The sequence below is a fragment of the Miscanthus floridulus genome, chromosome 4, assembly GCF_019320115.1.
Source record: "Miscanthus floridulus cultivar M001 chromosome 4, ASM1932011v1, whole genome shotgun sequence".
Classification (NCBI taxonomy): Eukaryota; Viridiplantae; Streptophyta; class Magnoliopsida; order Poales; family Poaceae; genus Miscanthus; species Miscanthus floridulus.
In genome coordinates this window covers 24,275,160-24,292,938 of record NC_089583.1, presented here as the reverse complement: position 1 = coordinate 24,292,938, position 17,779 = coordinate 24,275,160, and the positions used below count along the sequence as shown (strand labels likewise).

The 17,779-nt window shown below is 40.4% G+C and overlaps 1 protein-coding gene across 1 annotated transcript; it reads left to right on the top strand.

Moving 5' to 3' along the window:
* The first annotated feature begins 16,292 nt into the window (after positions 1-16,292).
* On the top strand, positions 16,293-17,066 carry LOC136548254 (agamous-like MADS-box protein AGL29). Its single transcript, XM_066539852.1, has one exon. The coding sequence runs from the start codon at positions 16,293-16,295 to the stop codon at positions 17,064-17,066; it is 774 nt and encodes a 257-aa protein (XP_066395949.1).
* Positions 17,067-17,779: the final 713 nt, after the last annotated feature.

The window sequence follows — 17,779 nt, the reverse complement described above, 5'->3', positions numbered from 1 at the left end:
CCTCGAGCGGCTCCGGTAAGTGTTAGATTCTTGGGGGAATCCTAGTTTCCAAGGAACAACACTGGTTCCTCTAGTGTGACCAGGGTGCTCCTTGGTTCTGAGTGCTTGGGTGAGCACGTCTTTCTCCCTATTAGAAGTGCGAGTCCCTTGCCTCACCTCCTCAGTTACCTAGGAGATCCTCTGGATGAGTTCGCTCATGGGTTGATTTGAGGAGCTAAAGCTCCCATCCTCGGCATGCCATACATTTCTCCCCATACAGTATAATACCGATCTGGACTCCCAATCGGCGATCTCAACCTGAACGCCTTCCTCAGCAAGGCGATCCATGTTTTGAAGTTCTGCTTCAAATTCTGGCATCTTTTTGGCGTAGCCATGAGAGCTGAGATGATGAGGATTTGTCGCTTTCTGTGAATTCTCCTTATTCTTCCTACCTAGTTCTAAGTACTCCTCGGATAACCTGTATTCCTTAAAATTCTACCAGAAGTCCTTTTGTTTGCTAAACTATCCACCATCGAAATCTGGCTCTTTATTTTAGAGGACAAAATTCTTGTACAATATCCCCTTGAAATTCTTGAAGCATGTCCCCATGATTTCTTTTGCTTTTTTCTTGACTAACTCCCTATCATACTCGGCTAGGAAAGTGAAATACTCTAGGATCTTGACATCCCATATGTAATCCTTCTCGCTTTCGGGAACCCTCCACCGATCATCATCTTTCCCAGTCCACTTCCTGTACTTAATCGGGATGAAGTCCCTAACAAGTAACTCGAGGATAGTCTTGTATTTGGTCAAAGCTATAGGCGGTGAGAGTGGATCGCCGAATTCATCAAACTTGGTAATGTGACAGTGTGCATTCCTACGAACAGGAATCTTTGACACGCCTCGCTTGGATCTGGTCTTCCTGCTACCTGAACCCTCTGGCTCCTCGGCCGGCGGAGGCTTCTGCTAGAGACACCAAGTAAGCTATGACCCTCTCAATTGATTAGCGTGTGTGGCTACATAGTGACATGATACCAAAGTTACCTGGCCATCTTGGTCATTTTGACCTAGATTGAGCAGGCCGGATGGGGTCCATGGCTGCTCGTTCTCACCGACCTGATTGACACCGTCACCGTTTGTCGGATCATGCGGCTCTCCCATCCTAGCGATATCAGCCGCTTCTTGTTGCCAATTAGTTCTTCGGCGATGGGGTAACAGGCAACGATGAGTCATGGCTGTGACACAATCGTGGTTAGTTTTGGCCATGGACAACTACTAATAGCATATGTTCATATATATATAATATGTTTAATGCAAAGTCTAATAATAAGTTCACATATAACAAAGTCAAATAATAGCATATGTTCACCTAGAACAAATTCATTGTTTGATTAACCACATACAACAAAGTCCACCTACTTAATCTACGAAACTAAGCCTACATCAACTTCCAAATAAGAAAAGCAATGACCATAGCCATAAATAAAAGCATGACATCTTTCCAAGACCAAGGAGCAATTCTCCTAATCTTCACATCTCCGGTGGGTGGCTTCTCTTCGATCTCCAATGCCAGTAGATGGCCAAGGTTTGCATTCATTGGACCATAGTAGGACGGTTGCCCATGGTTTGCAAGGTAGGACGGATGACTATAGTAGGCCCTCAAAGCTTCAGCGTCTGTGTTGTATTTTTTTGTGCAAATTACCAGGATAGCGATTGACTTAAGCATAGCAATCTTCCCAGGTTCGATAAATCCCAAGCATGTGACCAACATGCACTACATACCATGCAATGGTTGCCTATACATTTAAGTAAATTAGGCATGTGGTAAGTGGTAATGGTAACTCACTGAACAAGAGTTATTATTCAAGTTATATGGCCAAACTAAATCTATTTAATGTTCTTTATCCTTGACATTCCAAACTAAATCTATTTAAGCAAGAGCATGAATTCTTATCTAACTCTTACACAAACAGAACACTCCCTACCGTCACAAATAAGACATCCACAGTCATTAATGTGTACCTTTAACTGCTAGTTTCCATTGCTTGCAATAATTACAAAGTACAGAGATATCATAACATTATGCAACTACTATTCGAGACAGATATGATGATATCATTGTCACATATTCAATCTAACTATGTCAAGAGGTGTTGATGATCAAAGTTTAAATACTTAGACTGCATACAGCGCAAAAGATCACTTAGCTATGACTCGAGGGAATAACTTGTTACGACAACATGCAAATAACACCAATGGTTCTTAAATAGTTTATGGCCATGATTACTATGTCCTCAACAAATCAGTAGGTAGCATAATCTCTTCAGGGAAAAACTAACTGGTTTATGTAACAGCATGTACATATAAGGATAGCTAAACCAAGGAGTAACAACATGTAACTCAATCGAATAGGAATCGGCTGCTATTGGGAAGACAACAACCGTGGGCCATTTCATCTAACACTTAGCGGGCAGTGAGCCACACACTCACAGTGGGGGTAGGAAAGCAGCTGTCCGCGTGTGCTCCTGAAGGCCTCAGCGGTGCTCCGGCGTCAGGCGGTGATAGCGTGGGGAGTGCTCTGGCATGGGGCGGTGTATGGGCGTCGGCGTCGAAGAAGAGGAGCGTGAAGCTGGGAACAGTGACGCGGGGGCGGTGGATGATTGCTATGGCATGGGACGGTGCATGGGCCTCGGCGTCGAAGAAGAGGAGCGTGGGGCTGGGAACGGCGGCACGGGGGGTGGTGGACGGATGCTCCGGCGTGGGGCGATGCACGGGCGTCGGCGTCGAAGAAGAGGAGCGCGGGGAACGGTTGGCGCAGGGTTGAAATTTGGATAATTTTAACCCGTGGCGGCCTTTTATACCAGACCTCATCACTGCCAGTTCTAATTAGAAACCGACAGTGATTGTGGTACATCACTGCCGGTTGTAAGTTGGAACCGACAGTGATGGTGGTACATCACTACCGGGCCATTCTTTAAACTCGTAATGATTTTCGTGTAGCGGTTACAGCAAAAGTAACTTATCTTTTCCACTCCTTTCGAATACCTCCTATTGGCTCAACGGTTAAGACCCTGCAACTTAGCCCCCGATACCCGTGTTCGAATCCCGGGTGGCCCAATTTTTTTGGTTTAATTTTATAATTTATTAAGCGGTCTAAAGGTCAAAAAGATAAAATAAATAAACCTTGGCACACATCCTATACTAGCGCAGCGTTTAAGTGTCCGAACTTTGTAGCCCGAGACCCGAGCTCAAACCCGAGGACTGGCATAATTATTTTTTAATTTTTTATATATCACTACCGGTTTTTAAAATAAACCGATAGTGATAACAAGCATCACTGTCGGTTTTTTCTCATCACTGCGGGTTTTTTTTTTAAACCGACAGTGATGTTTATATATATTAAAAAATCTTTTATATACTGAATAAATAGAAGCATATGTATTCCTATGTCGAAATGGCTCAAAAAATTTTTGGTAAGCTTGTACACCCAAATTAAGATCCCACACAGGATCTTAAGTTTTTCTAATCATTTTTTTATTAATTATATTTTTCTGTGTCCTGAATGAGACAAAAGAGGGTGAATTTCATCTTGGACCCAATAGATTTTTTCATCCACCTCCACAAAATTCTTATCCCTACGGCACATTAGATCCTATGTAAAAGTTTGGCACCATGCCAGATCTTTTCGTGGGTAGACTTAGTTCAACCTATAATTAAACGGTCTCATCGCGCGGAAATTCAATTAAACCTCAGAAAGTAGCAAACCATCTCCGGAAAATCCAAAACTTGGTGTTTCCTTCACACGTGGCACGTGCAAGCCTAAAAAAAGTTTGAGACCAATACAACACCGGAATGCATATGAACCATAGAAATATTGATAACCTATGTGTATAGTCATAGTTCGATGAAAGGGCACATGTACCTCTATGAAGCATGTGTACTCCGCCTATGTCGAAATGGCTTGAAATTTTTTTGGCAAGATTGTACACCCAAGTTAAGATCCCACATAGGATCTTACGTTTTTCTAATCATTTTTTTATTAATTATATTTTTCTGTGTGATGAATGAGACAAAAGAGGGTGAATTTCATCTTGGACCCAATATATTTTTTCATTCACCTCCACAAAATTCTTATCCCTAGGGCACATTAGATCCTATGTAAAAGTTTAGCATCATTCCGGATCTTTTCGTGGATAGACTTAGTTCAACCTATAATTAAACGGTCTTGTCGCGCGGAAATTCAATTAAACCTCAGAAAGTAGCAAACCATCTTCGGAAAATCCAAAACTTGGTGTTTCCTTCACACGTGGCACGTGCAAGCGTAAGGAAAATTTTTAGACCAATACAACACCAGAATGCATATGAACCACAGAAACCTTGATAACCTATGTGTATAGTCATGGTTCGATGAAAGGGTGCATGTACCTCTGTGAAGCATGTATACTCCGCTTATGTCGAAATAGCTTGAAATTTTTTTGGTAAGCTTATACACCCAAATTAAGATCCCACATAGGATCTTAGATTTTTCTAATCATTTTTTTATTAATTATATTTTTCTATGTGTTGAATGAGACAAAAGAGGGTGAATTTCATCTTGGACCCAATAGATTATTTTATCCACCTCCACAAAATTTATCCCTAGGGCACATTAGATCCTATGTAAAAGTTTGGCACCATTCTAGATCTTTTCGTGGGTAGACTCAGTTCAACCTATAATTAAACGGTCTCGTCACGTGAAAATTCAATTAAACCTCAGAAAGTAGCAAACCATCTCTGGAAAATCTAGAACTTGGTGTTTCCTTCACACGTGGCACGTGCAAGCCTAACAAAAAGTTTGAGACCAATACAACACCAGAATGCATATGAACCACAAAAACCTTAATAACCTATGTGTATAGTCATGATTCGATGAAAGGGCACATGTACGTCTGTGAAGCATGTATACTCCGCCTATGTTAAAATGGCTTAAAACTTTTTTGGCAAGCTTGTACACCTAAATTAAGATCCCACATAAGATCTTAGGTTTTTCTAATCATTTTTTATTAATTATATTTTTCTATGTGCTCAATGAGACAAAAGTGGGTGAATTTCATCTTGGACCCAATAGATTTTTTTCATCTACCTCCACAAAATTCTTATTCTTAGGGCACATTAGATCCTGTGTAAAAATTTAGCACCATTCCGGATCTTTTCGTGGGTAGACTCAGTTCAACCTATAATTAAACGGTCTCGCCGCGCGGAAATTGAATTAAACCTCAGAAAGTAGCAAACCATCTCCTGAAAAATCCAAAACTTGGTGTCCTTCACACATGGCACGTGCAAGCCTAAGAAAAAGTTTGAGACCAATACAGCACCGGAATGCATATGAACCATAGAAACCTTGATAACCTATGTGTATAGTCATGGTTCGATGAAAGGACACATGTACCTCTGTGAAGCATGTATACTCCGCCTATGTTGAAATGGTTTAAAAATTTTTTGGCAAGCTTGTACACCCAAATTAAGATCCTACACAGGATCTTAGGGTTTTCTAATGATTTTTTTATTAATTATATTTTTCTATGTGCTGAATAAGACAAAAGAGGGTGAATTTCATCTTGGACCCAAAAGATTTTTTCATCCACCTCCACAAAATTCTTATCCCTAGGGCATATTAGATCCTATATAAAAGTTTGGCACCATTTCGGATATTTTCGTGGGTAGACTTGGTTCAACCTATAATTAAACGGTCTCGTCGCGCGGAAATTCAATTAAACCTCAAAAAGTAGCAAACCATCTCCGAAAAATCCAAAACTTGGTGTTTCCTTCACACGTGGCACGTGCAAGCCTAAGGAAAATTTTTAGACCAATACAACACCGGAATGCATATGAACCACAGAAACCTTGATAACCTATATGTATAGTCATGGTTCGATGAAAGGGCGCATGTACCTCTATGAAGCATGTATACTCCGCCTATGTCAAAATGGCTTGAAATTTTTTTGGTAAGCTTATACACCCAAACTAAGATCCCACATAGGATCTTAGGTTTTTCTAATCATTTTTTTATTAATTATATTTTTCTATGTGTTGAATGAGACAAAAGAGGGTGAATTTCATCTTGGACCCAATAGATTATTTTATCCACCTCCATAAAATTCTTTCCCTAGGGCACATTAGATCCTGTGTAAAAGTTTAGCACCATTCTGGATCTTTTCGTGGGTAGACTCAGTTCAACATATAATTAAACGGTCTCGTCGTGTGAAAATTCAATTAAACCTCAGAAAGTAGCAAACCATCTCCGGAAAATCTAGAACTTGGTGTTTCCTTCACATGTGGCACGTGCAAGCCTAAAAAAAGTTTGAGACCAATACAATACCAAAATGCATATGAACCATAAAAACCTTAATAACCTATGTGTATAGTCATGGTTCGATGAAAGGGCACATGTACATCTATGAAGCATGTATACTCTGCCTATGTCGAAATGGCTTGAAACTTTTTTGGCAAGCTTATACACCTAAATTAAGATCCCACATAGGATCTTAGGTTTTTCTAATCATTTTTTATTAATTATATTTTTCTGTGTGCTGAATGAGACAAAAGTGGGTGAATTTCATCTTGGACCCAATAGATTTTTTTCATCTACCTCCACAAAATTCTTATTCCTAGGGCACATTAGATCCTGTGTAAAAGTTTGGCACCATTCCGGATCTTTTCGTGGGTAGACTCAGTTCAACCTATAATTAAACGGTCTCGCCATGCTGAAATTGAATTAAACCTCAGAAAGTAGCAAACCATCTCCGAAAAATCCAAAACTTGGTGTGTCCTTCACACGTGGCACATGCAAGCCTAAGAAAAAGTTTGAGATCAATACAGCACCGGAATGCATATGAACCACATAAACCTTGATAACCTATGTGTATAGTCATGGTTCGATGAAATGGCATATGTACCTCTGTGAAGCATGTATACTCCGCCTATGTTGAAATGGCTTCAAAATTTTTTGGCAAGCTTGTACACCCAAATTAAGATCCTACACAGGATCTTATGGTTTTCTAATGATTTTTTTATTAATTATATTTTTCTATGTGCTGAATGAGACAAAAGAGGGTGAATTTCATCTTGGACCCAAAAGATTTTTTTCATCCACCTCCACAAAATTATTATCCCTAGGGCACATTAGATCCTATATAAAAGTTTGGCACCATTTCGAATCTTTTCATGGGTAGACTCGGTTCAACCTATAATTAAGCGGTCTCGTCGCGCGGAAATTCAATTAAACCTCAGAAAGTAGCAAACCATCTCCGAAAAATCCAAAACTTGGTGTTTTCTTCACACGTGGCACGTGCAAGCCTAAGGAAAATTTTTAGACCAATACAACACCGAAATGCATATGAACCACAGAAACCTTGATAACCTATATGTATAGTCATGGTTCGATGAAAGGGCGCATGTACCTCTATGAAGCATGTATACTCCGCCTATGTCGAAATGGCTTAAATTTTTTTTGGCAAGCTTGAACACCTAAATTAAGATCCCACACAGGATCTTAGGTTTTTCTAATCATTTTTTATTAATTATATTTTTCTATGTGCTGAATAAGACAAAAGAGGGTGAATTTCATCTTGGACCCAATAGATTTTTTCATCCACCTCCACAAAATTCTTATCCCTAGGGCACATTAGATCCTATGTAAAAGTTTGGCACCATTCTAGATCTTTTCAAGGGTAGACTCAGTTCAACCTATAATTAAACGGTCTCGTCGCGTAGAAATTCAATTAAACGTTAAAAAGTAGCAAACCATCTCCGGAAAATCCAAAACTTGGTGATTCCTTCAGGCGTGGCATGTGCAAGCCTAAGAAAAAGTTTGAGACCAATACAACACTGAAATGCATATGAACCACAGAAACCTTGATAACCTATGTGTATAGTCATGGTTCGATGAAAGGGCACATGTATCTCTGTGAAGCATGTATACTTCGCCTATGTCGAAATGGCTTGAAATTTTTTTGGCAAGCTTATACACCCAAATTAAGATCCCGCACAGGATCTTAGGTTTTTCTAATAATTTTTTTATTAATTATATTTTTCTGTGTGCTGAATGAGACAAAAGAGGGTGAATTTCATCTTGGACCCAATAGATTTTTTCATCCACCTCCACAAAATTCTTATCCCTAGGGCACATTAGATCTTGTGTAAATTAGAACCCAATTAAACTACAACCTTGAAAACCTAGCTAAATAAACATTAATTACTATCGGAATCACTATCGGGATCGATCGGGCCATGCATACTAGTGTGCCTCTATAGCCATATATGATAATTGATGTCACGGATTATGTATCCGCTTATATCAATGAAGTCCAATGCCCATATGAGTACACTCTCTCGTGCCTCACAATACCGAAAGAATGGCTGGCCATAGATGTAACCTACTGAACGACCACTGCCCCTGTTAGTAATCCTTATGCAGTACTGGCGTCCTTCTATAGTGAGCTGGCTAAGGTTTCCATTACAGAAGTCCAAATCGTACCCGAGTTGCTCCGTAGCTTAGTCTAGAACGGCCCACAAGCCACATGCAGCATAGGTAAGATCTTGTAGCGCAATCTGCATGCGAAGAAAAAAATTAGAGAATGTTATTACAATAATAAACAACAAATAACCACACCTTAGGTATAAGTGATCATTTTACCACATCCGCATGATTGTAGATTGCAAACCATTCGCTTGCTTGCGAGATAGGGATATCACCAGCATTCAAAGCAAGTGCCTTGAAGTGCGAGAAATCAGGCACATCATAGCAAATATGTCGAAGTGCCTCTAAACAGATGCGCACAGCACTTAATTGGGCGCTTATCACGTGCGGGCTCTGTATTCCCGTCCCGTGGACATGATTCCGGTGATTTGAACCCCTCACAGGGATGAAAAAACTGAGTTCACACGTCCATAGCCCACCACATGCATTAGATGCCGTGTTCTCGACGATGTCCGAGATAAAGAACTAGTTAAGTGTTGTTCGTAGCCAATCTATTGGGGATATAGTATGCGACATATATGCATGCAACAATGATATTAAACTAATTATACTCATTTGTTAGCATCAAAAAACAAAAGATGTTGGAAAATATTTCATACAATAACTGGAACAGGGAACCGTGGAATGGCCACATTAGGAGCGAATGGCTCATCGCCAGGGTGGAAACCTAGTTCTTGTGGTGGGGGAGGTCCGTTGTTCATACCACCTGATCGATAAAATGCAAAAAAAAATATAAACATAAAATATATGCACAAAAAAATTCTTCCAAGTAAAATGTGGCAACATAATTAAATATAGATTGAATGTAAGGAATAAGAATATATATAAATGTAGAATGCAAACAAACATGAATATAAATATAGATCAAATGAATATAGATAGAATATTGGAGAAGACAACATATCAATACCATTGAAAAATACAGGAGCCATGACCAAATCACGTAGAGAGAGAGTGGATGTCTTGAGAAGTGAGAGTAAAACATGAGAAATGAGACTAAGAGAGTTCGTGGGTGGGTGGGATCGATGTATCTGGCCGGCAGTTTGTTTTATATAGGGGGGCATGGACATCACTGTCGGTTTTTAAATAGAACCGACAGTGAAGGTGGCTATCACTGTCGGTTTCTAAATAGAACCGACAGTGAAGGTGCATATATGTAAAGGATATATTTATTTAGATACTACAGTGGAAAAGTTTTAACAAGAACGATATATTTATTTAGATAGTAAGGAAATACATAAAAAATTACAAAAAATTAGAAATAAGTTACATATACGATACCAAAGACCTTACATGTGTGCACCATTTTTGTGGACTACGATGCATAACGATATATGTGGTTTATTATGAGAGAAAAACATTATATCATGATTGATAAGGCCTGACTGAAACCAACATGCATGAAGAGGCTAGCTCCTGGCCGAGGGCCATTTTATAGGGGCTAGCAGTCGTGGTACATTTTTATTTCTAAACTAAAGTTGTCGGGGTAGGTGGGAGCAGTGTTCTAATTATTGTGGTCATGAGAGCACTGTTGGCATGGGAGGAGCATCTACACATCACTGTCGGTTTTAGTTTAAAAACCGATAGTGATAGAAGCTATCACTGCCAGTTTTAAAACCGACTGTAATAGAAGCTATCACTGCCGGTTTTAAAACCAAAACTGGCGGTGAAGGGCCCTATTGCCATCTTTTAGTAAAAAATATAAAAAACACTATTGGTTTGGAGCCTGCCATCGTAACCTTTTTTGTAAAAAATATAAAAAGTTTGGCCACCTAAGATTCGAGCGTGGGTCACGGGGTCGAGAGTGTGCGGCCTTAACCACTGAGTTAGGATAGAGAGTTCGGTTAGAATGGTTTTATTTTTTTCTTTTATCCCATCGTAATGCACTACTAAATAACAAATACAAAATCAAATGAGTTTGGTCCGCCTAGGATTCGAGCGAGGATCTCAGAGTACAGAGTGTGCGACCTTAACCTGCTGAGCTAGGATAGGGAGTTCGGTTAGTTTGCTTTTCTTTATTTATTTATTAATAGAAATAATGCAGTTAGTTTATATTCTAAAGTAACACAAAAAATTATGTCTTGATTATTTAATTCTATGATAATTAATTAATAGTCTATAATTATCAAATAATAGTGTTTGTGAACATCATCTTAATATTTGATTACGTAGTCAATAATTAAATTGTAGAGATGCGCACAAAATATAAATTAAATATTCAGTGCGAATTACTGATATAATATCTGCATAATGATTACATAGTTAACAATAATCTAACTATCTTTAGGTGCATCAACAATGAGGGTCTTATTGTGATCAATTCAGTACGTAAGCAGGTTCGTCACCATCTTGAAGGATAGGTAGGGGTATGTTCGCCCCGAATGGATGCATTTCCTGATAGCCCCTGTAGTCTTCTTCGTCCGTCACTCCATCGACACCGATAATCTTCTTTTTCCCTTCTAGGACTACTTTTAGCCTTCCTTTTGTCTTGTTGTCCCTTGCATAGAAGACTTGCATAACATCTCTTGCAAGGATGAAGGGGTCGTCTCTGTATGCGGTCTTAGTGAGATCAACGGTACTGAACTCTTCTCTGTCAGTGTTGATTTCCTCGAGCCAGACCCACTGGCAGCAAAAAAGAGCTGCCTTCAATAGACCATAGGCTAGCTTCCATATCTCCTCTATGAAACCATAGTATGTCGCCTGCACGTTGCCGTTCTCGTCGTGAGCATCAAAACGAACACCATAATTTTGGTATGTGCTCTTTTCATCTTGCTTTTTTGTGTAAAATGTGAATCCATTGATCTCATACCCTTGGTACTTAAGATATGTACTCGAAGGCCTCTTGGCTAAGGCATCCAGTTGATTACCCAACTTTATTCCAAGCAAGCGACATCGCAACCAGCTGACAAATTCCTCCTTATGTTTTTATCTAGCCAAGCCTATGACCTGCTCGGATACAGAGTTTGCAGCGATTGTCTGTGCTTGTCAATGTATGGCATCACACCCTCGGCTTGCTAGAGAACAGCGAACTGTGTCTGTCTAAAAGAAACATGGTCATCTACTATAACAGATTTCTCCCCGATCATTCCTTTGCCATATAGTCTTCCCTCATGACGAGATTCTAGAACTCTGACCCTTTTGATGTCTGATAATATGTGCAGAACTCAATGGCCTCCTCCGTTGACCATCCTTCAACCATGCCCCCTTCTGGCCTAAATCTGTTCCTAACATACCTTCCTGAAAACTTTCATCAATCTTTCGAAAGGAAACATCTGATGCATGTACATTGGGCCAAGGGCTCTAATTTGGTCAACAAGATGAATGAGCAGATGCAATGAGATATCAAAGTAAGTCGGTAGGAAATGCATCTCAAGCCTAACAAGAGTTTTGGCTATATCCTGCTACAGCTGCTCTAGCATGGACACATCAATGACCTTTTTTGAGATCAGCGTTGAAGAACGAGCAAAGCTTTATGATTGGGGCGTGGACCTTTGGGGGGAGGATACCACGCAGGGCAACAGGGAGCAGCTGAGTCATAATGACATGACAGTCATGGGCCTTCATAGGGCCATAGTTGAACTTGAGTTCTCTCATGTTCACTAGCCTCTTTGGGTTCACACAGTAGCCCGTCGGGACTTTGAGTTCATTGAAGAAAGAAATAAGCGCACGCTTTTCTTCCTTCTTCAAGGTCCATGACGCAACTAGAAGTTCGAACTGGCCATTCTCTAGCTCCATGGGATGTAGCTCCTTCCTGATTTCCAAGTGTTGCATGTCTAGGCGTGTGGCTAGTGAATCCTTCGATGTCCCCCGATGTCCATCAAGGTGTTAAGAGTGTTAGCGCACATGTTTTTAGTGATGTGCATGGGATCAAGACAGTGACGTACACTTAGAAATGGCCAGTAAGGTAGTTTTCAGAAAATTGATTTTTTTCTTCCAAACGCTCCCATCAGGCGCTGCTACTGCATTGTCCCCCTTCCTAAGGACAACCTCCAGTTTATTGAGTTCTCGAAGTATCGTAGGCCCGTCTCGATATTTTGGAGCTAAGAGTTTCTCAATAGCACCATTGAAATCTTTTCTGTTCCTACGGTAAGGGTGATCCTTAGGTAGGAACCTACGGTGTCCCATATAAACTATCTTTGAGTTATTTGACAGATTTACCGCATCGGTGTCGTCCAAGCACTCGACACATCCAGTATAGCCTTTTGTCTTCTCTTCGGACAACAAACCTCGACCTGGCAGGTCGGTGATTGTAGCAATAAGTACTCCCTTGATCATGACATGTTCCTTTTTGTACTCGTCCCAAACATCCAGCACACCCTTTTTAAACATCTCCACTAGTTCATCAATCACTGGTTCCAAAAACACATCGATGTCATTCCCAGGCTATCTTGGCCATTGGATCAGTAGTGGCATCTAGATGTACGACAGCTTCATACAGACCCAAGGTGGAAGGTTGTATATACAGAGCGTCACTGGTCAGGTGCCTATGATTGCTTCTAACCTGGTCGAAAGGATTCATCCCATCTGTGCTCAAAGAAAATCAAAGGTGCCTTACCTCTCCACCAATGTCCTTATAGAACATAGTATTGACAGTCCTCCAGTCATGCCCATCGGTGGGGTGCCTCATCATTGTATCTTTCTTACGCTCTTCGCCTATGCCAGCGCAACAGCTTGGCTCACTTTGCACATGCAAACAGCCTATGCACTGTGGGGAGCTATAGGGAAATACCAAACGACCTTTACGGGACCTCCTCTGGTCTTGGTACCCTCATCTGACGACCCTTCCTTGTACCGTGGAGCTTCACACTTGGGGCACTTGTCCAAGTCTTTGTATTTTTCTCTACAGTACAATATGCAATCATTGGAACACGCGTGGATTTTTTCAACCTCGAGGCTGATAGGGCAGATCATTTGCTTGGCCAAGTATGTCTTTTTTGGCAACTCATTTTTTTTTCTGGGAGCATTTTACTTATTATACCTAACAACTGATCGAAGCCTTTATCGCTCAATCCATTTATCGATTTGAACTCTAACAGCATGATGTTGGCTTCCAGTTTGCTCATTGGACAATTCCTATACAATGGTGTTTTACCATCTTGTCTTATTTTCTCTAGCTTTCTCAACTGTCTTTCACTAAGACATCCAGTCTCTACATTACGTAGCAGCTGAGAAATGTCATCGTTATCCTTGGTGTCGTCAGCTAGCGTGTTGCTAAACACATTATTAACTATGGCCATAGGTTCCGTGTTGACACCGGGTTCCTCGTCAGCATCGTGGATGGCTACGTCAGGCATGTCCACATCATCATCGTTTTCCTGCAGAACATTCACACCAAACTCGCTATGCATAGTCCATATCGTATAGTTTGGCATGAAACCCCTGGTAATCAAGTGCGATCGTATAGACTCAATTTGATAAAAGTTCCTATGATTCTTGCAATCTTTACATAGGCAGAAGACAGGGTTCCCATTCTCAGCATGGGCTTTGGCATCGGTGATAAACTGGCTGACGCCATGCATGTACCGCTTGTCCGTTCGGGACAGATGCATCCACAATTGATCCATCTCTGCACAAAAAAAAATACTGAGACAGTAATTACAAAGAATTAATAAGAAATCGAGCTTCATGAACAATAATTATAGCTCAAAAGTACCATTTTTGGAAAACATTATTGTACACTAATTATTGGAAAATTAAAATTAGTAGCCCCGGCCCTGTAAATTGAAAAATCGTAGTAAAAAACAATTATTGCACAATATTGAAGAACAACTATTCTACTCTACTTCTAAGAACTAATTATAGCATCACATACTAACAATGATGATCTTGACCACCATGGAATAATTAGCTAGGAATTTAAATGTGTTCATAGACACCAACCTTTTGGATGATGGATTCACCATAATTTGAAGCCTTGCACAAATGTCCAACTGGAAAAGTGCTCTCTAGAATGGAGAAAGAACTAGAATGAGAATCAAGCAATGTAGCCATCAAAACGAAGCTAATTAAGCAACAAAATCAAAGGAGTGGATGTTTGTTACTAACCTTAAAGCAAAAAAGATCAAGTCATTCTTCAAAATCCAAGCACTAGCTTAATGGTGAAGAGCAGCCGTAGCAATGGAGGGAAGGGTCCAAACGCGCGCCTCTGTTCTCGAGATGGAAGAGAGGAGGAAGGAGAGGACGGCTGCAGCCTTTTTGTGTTGTAGGCTTATCACTGTCGGTTCTTGGCTAGAACTGACAGTGATAGAGCACAATCACTGTCGGTTCTTGGCTTAAACTGGCAGTGATGAGTGGCCGCCAAAACACTGCCGGTTCAAGCCACAAACCGGCAGTGATGTGGTCCTTCACTGCCAGTTTTAGCCCGGCCCCAATCATTTTTTCATTTTCAAGCTCATAACCGGCAGTGAAGGTGCATCACTACCGATTCTCACAAATCCGGCAGTGATGATGCTGGCAGTGATGTGCAAATCTGGCGTAGTGGCCCCTCACAGCTCGGTCCGGAGTGAGGTGGTGAAGCTTGTAAGGGGCCGATCTTTTCTCTCTTTAAATGCAATGATTCGCAGCTCTCCGGCGTATTCGAGAAAAAAAAAGAACATGCAAGTTATAATTGAGGGGGTTTATAGATAAATATCCAATATAGCTGGTCAAGGTACGGCTCTAGTTTAGTCAAGTATGAGAAACATTCTATGGTAAACCGATGGTGGTAACAAAGGTCCGCGACATGGGCCTAAGATGGTATGTGCCATGCAGGCCGTTGTTTTTGGCCATACATTCACAAATGCATGGGCCTGAGTGGGTTCAATAGTTTCCAAACCTGATTTCCTCAAAGCATGAGCTAATCCTTTGAATTCCCCTCACAGCTAGCGTTCAAGTCATTTCTAAACCTGATTTCCAAACCTGTCAGGCTGTCACTGTAATAATGAGACCAGCCAAAACCCACTGCATCATTTCAATAAAAGGAAACACCCGCTGCTTCATAATTAGCTAAGGAAACTTCGTAGATGCTCCAGTACTTGACTATATACAGCTATATAGCATGCAGTATTTTGGCCCCACAGATGCTGGTACACATCTCCAAATGCATCACCAACCATTCATATATGAAAATATACCTTGTTATGCTTTTGAAGTGCGACTCAGTTGTCCTCGTTATATATCAAACTACATCAATAACAAAATAGTAGACTTCAGATTTTTCAAATACTGTCCATCGAATATATATGCATACCTGTACTTACTGTGCTGATGGCAATGCAAGGAATAAAAGACTCCTCTGCTTGTATATATATGGAGTATGAGTTTATGACACAACTTGGCTGCATAGGATCTTGACCCACCTAACTATGCAACTACCGCATTGCATATTTGATCATATCTCGCATTTAATTATTGAAGAATTACAATCAGCATACATACATTAGACCTTCCAATATCTTTTAATGTCAGTGCCAGTTATAACTTGGCTGTGTTCCAGAACGTTGTAATCGAAAAATTCCCTCGCAAAAAGAATCCAAATTTAATTATATTCCATGTTAACAACACCAAGTGCTCAATATTTACACATGCCCTCCAAATAAAAGTGGAATCCAGGTATAAAATAGCTCGCAGTAACATTGAATATAACCCAGCTGTAAAATATCACAGAATTACATATATTCAAATCTTTGCTGATCTTAGTTTCCACTTTGATCCTATGTATGTGCCTATATAAACGCTTCTGTACCAATCCTGCATACTATCTCCATCAGCATATACTCTAAGACTTAGCAAGAAACCAAATATTGGCGTCTTGACCATGGTGAAGGGTAAGGCAGCCATGCCAAGGAGAAAAATTGAGATCAAGCGCATCGAGAATGAGGGCGCACGTAAGGTTTGCTTCTCCAAGCGCCGCCAGGGCCTGTTCAAGAAGGCTAGTGAGCTCTCCATTCTGTGTGGAGCAACGGTTGGTTCTGTTGTCTTCTCAAACTCTGGTAGGTCCTTTTCTTTTGGACATCCGTCCATTAATGATGTTGCAGACCGATTCCTCAATTCGGTTGCTCCTGGTGACCTTGTTTCGGGTGGTGCAAGCCATGATAACAGCGGGGCAGTAATGGATACTGTCCATAGGTTGAACATAGAGTTATCAGAGCTGCAACAGGCTCTAGAATCTGAAAACAAGAAAAAGGAGAGGTTGCAAGAGGCTATTGAGAAGGAAAAGGGCGAACACATGATGCAGTGCTTGAATGCTAATGTCTTGGAATTGGGTCTAGCTGAGCTGCAGGAATTCCAGAAGTGTCTGGAAGCAGTGGACAGTGCAGTCAAAGAGAAGACGAACCAGATAATAGTTGCAGCAAGGCAAACAACTCAAGGGTCACAAGGGTCAGTGCCACAACCACCTATGGAGATAGCTTCAATTTCGCGGTACCAGTTTGGTCAGCACATCAGCGCCAATTCAATGGCTTTCACAGGTCCTAGTTCGAGCAATGGATTCACTGATGGATTTGAACTCAATGATCCCTTGCGTAGTGGTGGTCTCCAAGATGTTTATTGTGGCCTGGGAAATTTCCCAAACAACCAGAATCATGGTTGATTGCTACAAATTCAATATATATGTTATGAATAATATGATCAGTCACAGATGCATGAACTGATCATTCACAACATTGCATGACACAAGTGTTGTAGTACCTTTATTTTTTGATGTTAGATGGTTGTCACCAAAATATACCCATGACTTGTTGTCAAGATATAGGCTAGGAGTTGTTACCATGAATTCTATGTGAAACTTCATATGTATGGTATATTTGGTACTAAAGATGGATTCAAGTGATGTGATGATGTACCTTGCCAAAATGAGATAGCTACTGCTCAGAGATATTCCCATATTTTCAATGTGTCTCTGCACGTAATTCCTAGTAGTTTATGTACTAATTGTTGTACTGCTACAGGTGTCCTGAAAGAAAATAAATAGGGATGAATCCATATTATTCTATCCTATACTGACCCACGCTCCAGACTTTTGGTTAAAAATTTCAGAAAAGTCTTGCATCCAGTGGGAGGACAACGTCCTGGTTAATGACCACTAAATGTTTTTTCTTGAATAAAAACTTATTGAGATTATTGAATATGCTTTCCTGAGAATTATAGTGAAACATCTGTAGTGAATGTATAGGTATAATGGTAATATCATTACATACAACTCTTATAGACTTCGGATATAAACAAAAAATAGTAAATAAGAATCAACTATATTATTTATGAGCTCTAAATTATAAATGCAACAAGCAATTAGTATTTTCAATA

What these genes read in the sequence shown, in the direction of transcription:
- LOC136548254 (XM_066539852.1), top strand. Translation starts at nt 16,293, where the DNA reads ATGGTGAAGGGTAAGGCAGCCATGCCAAGGAGAAAAATTGAGATCAAG.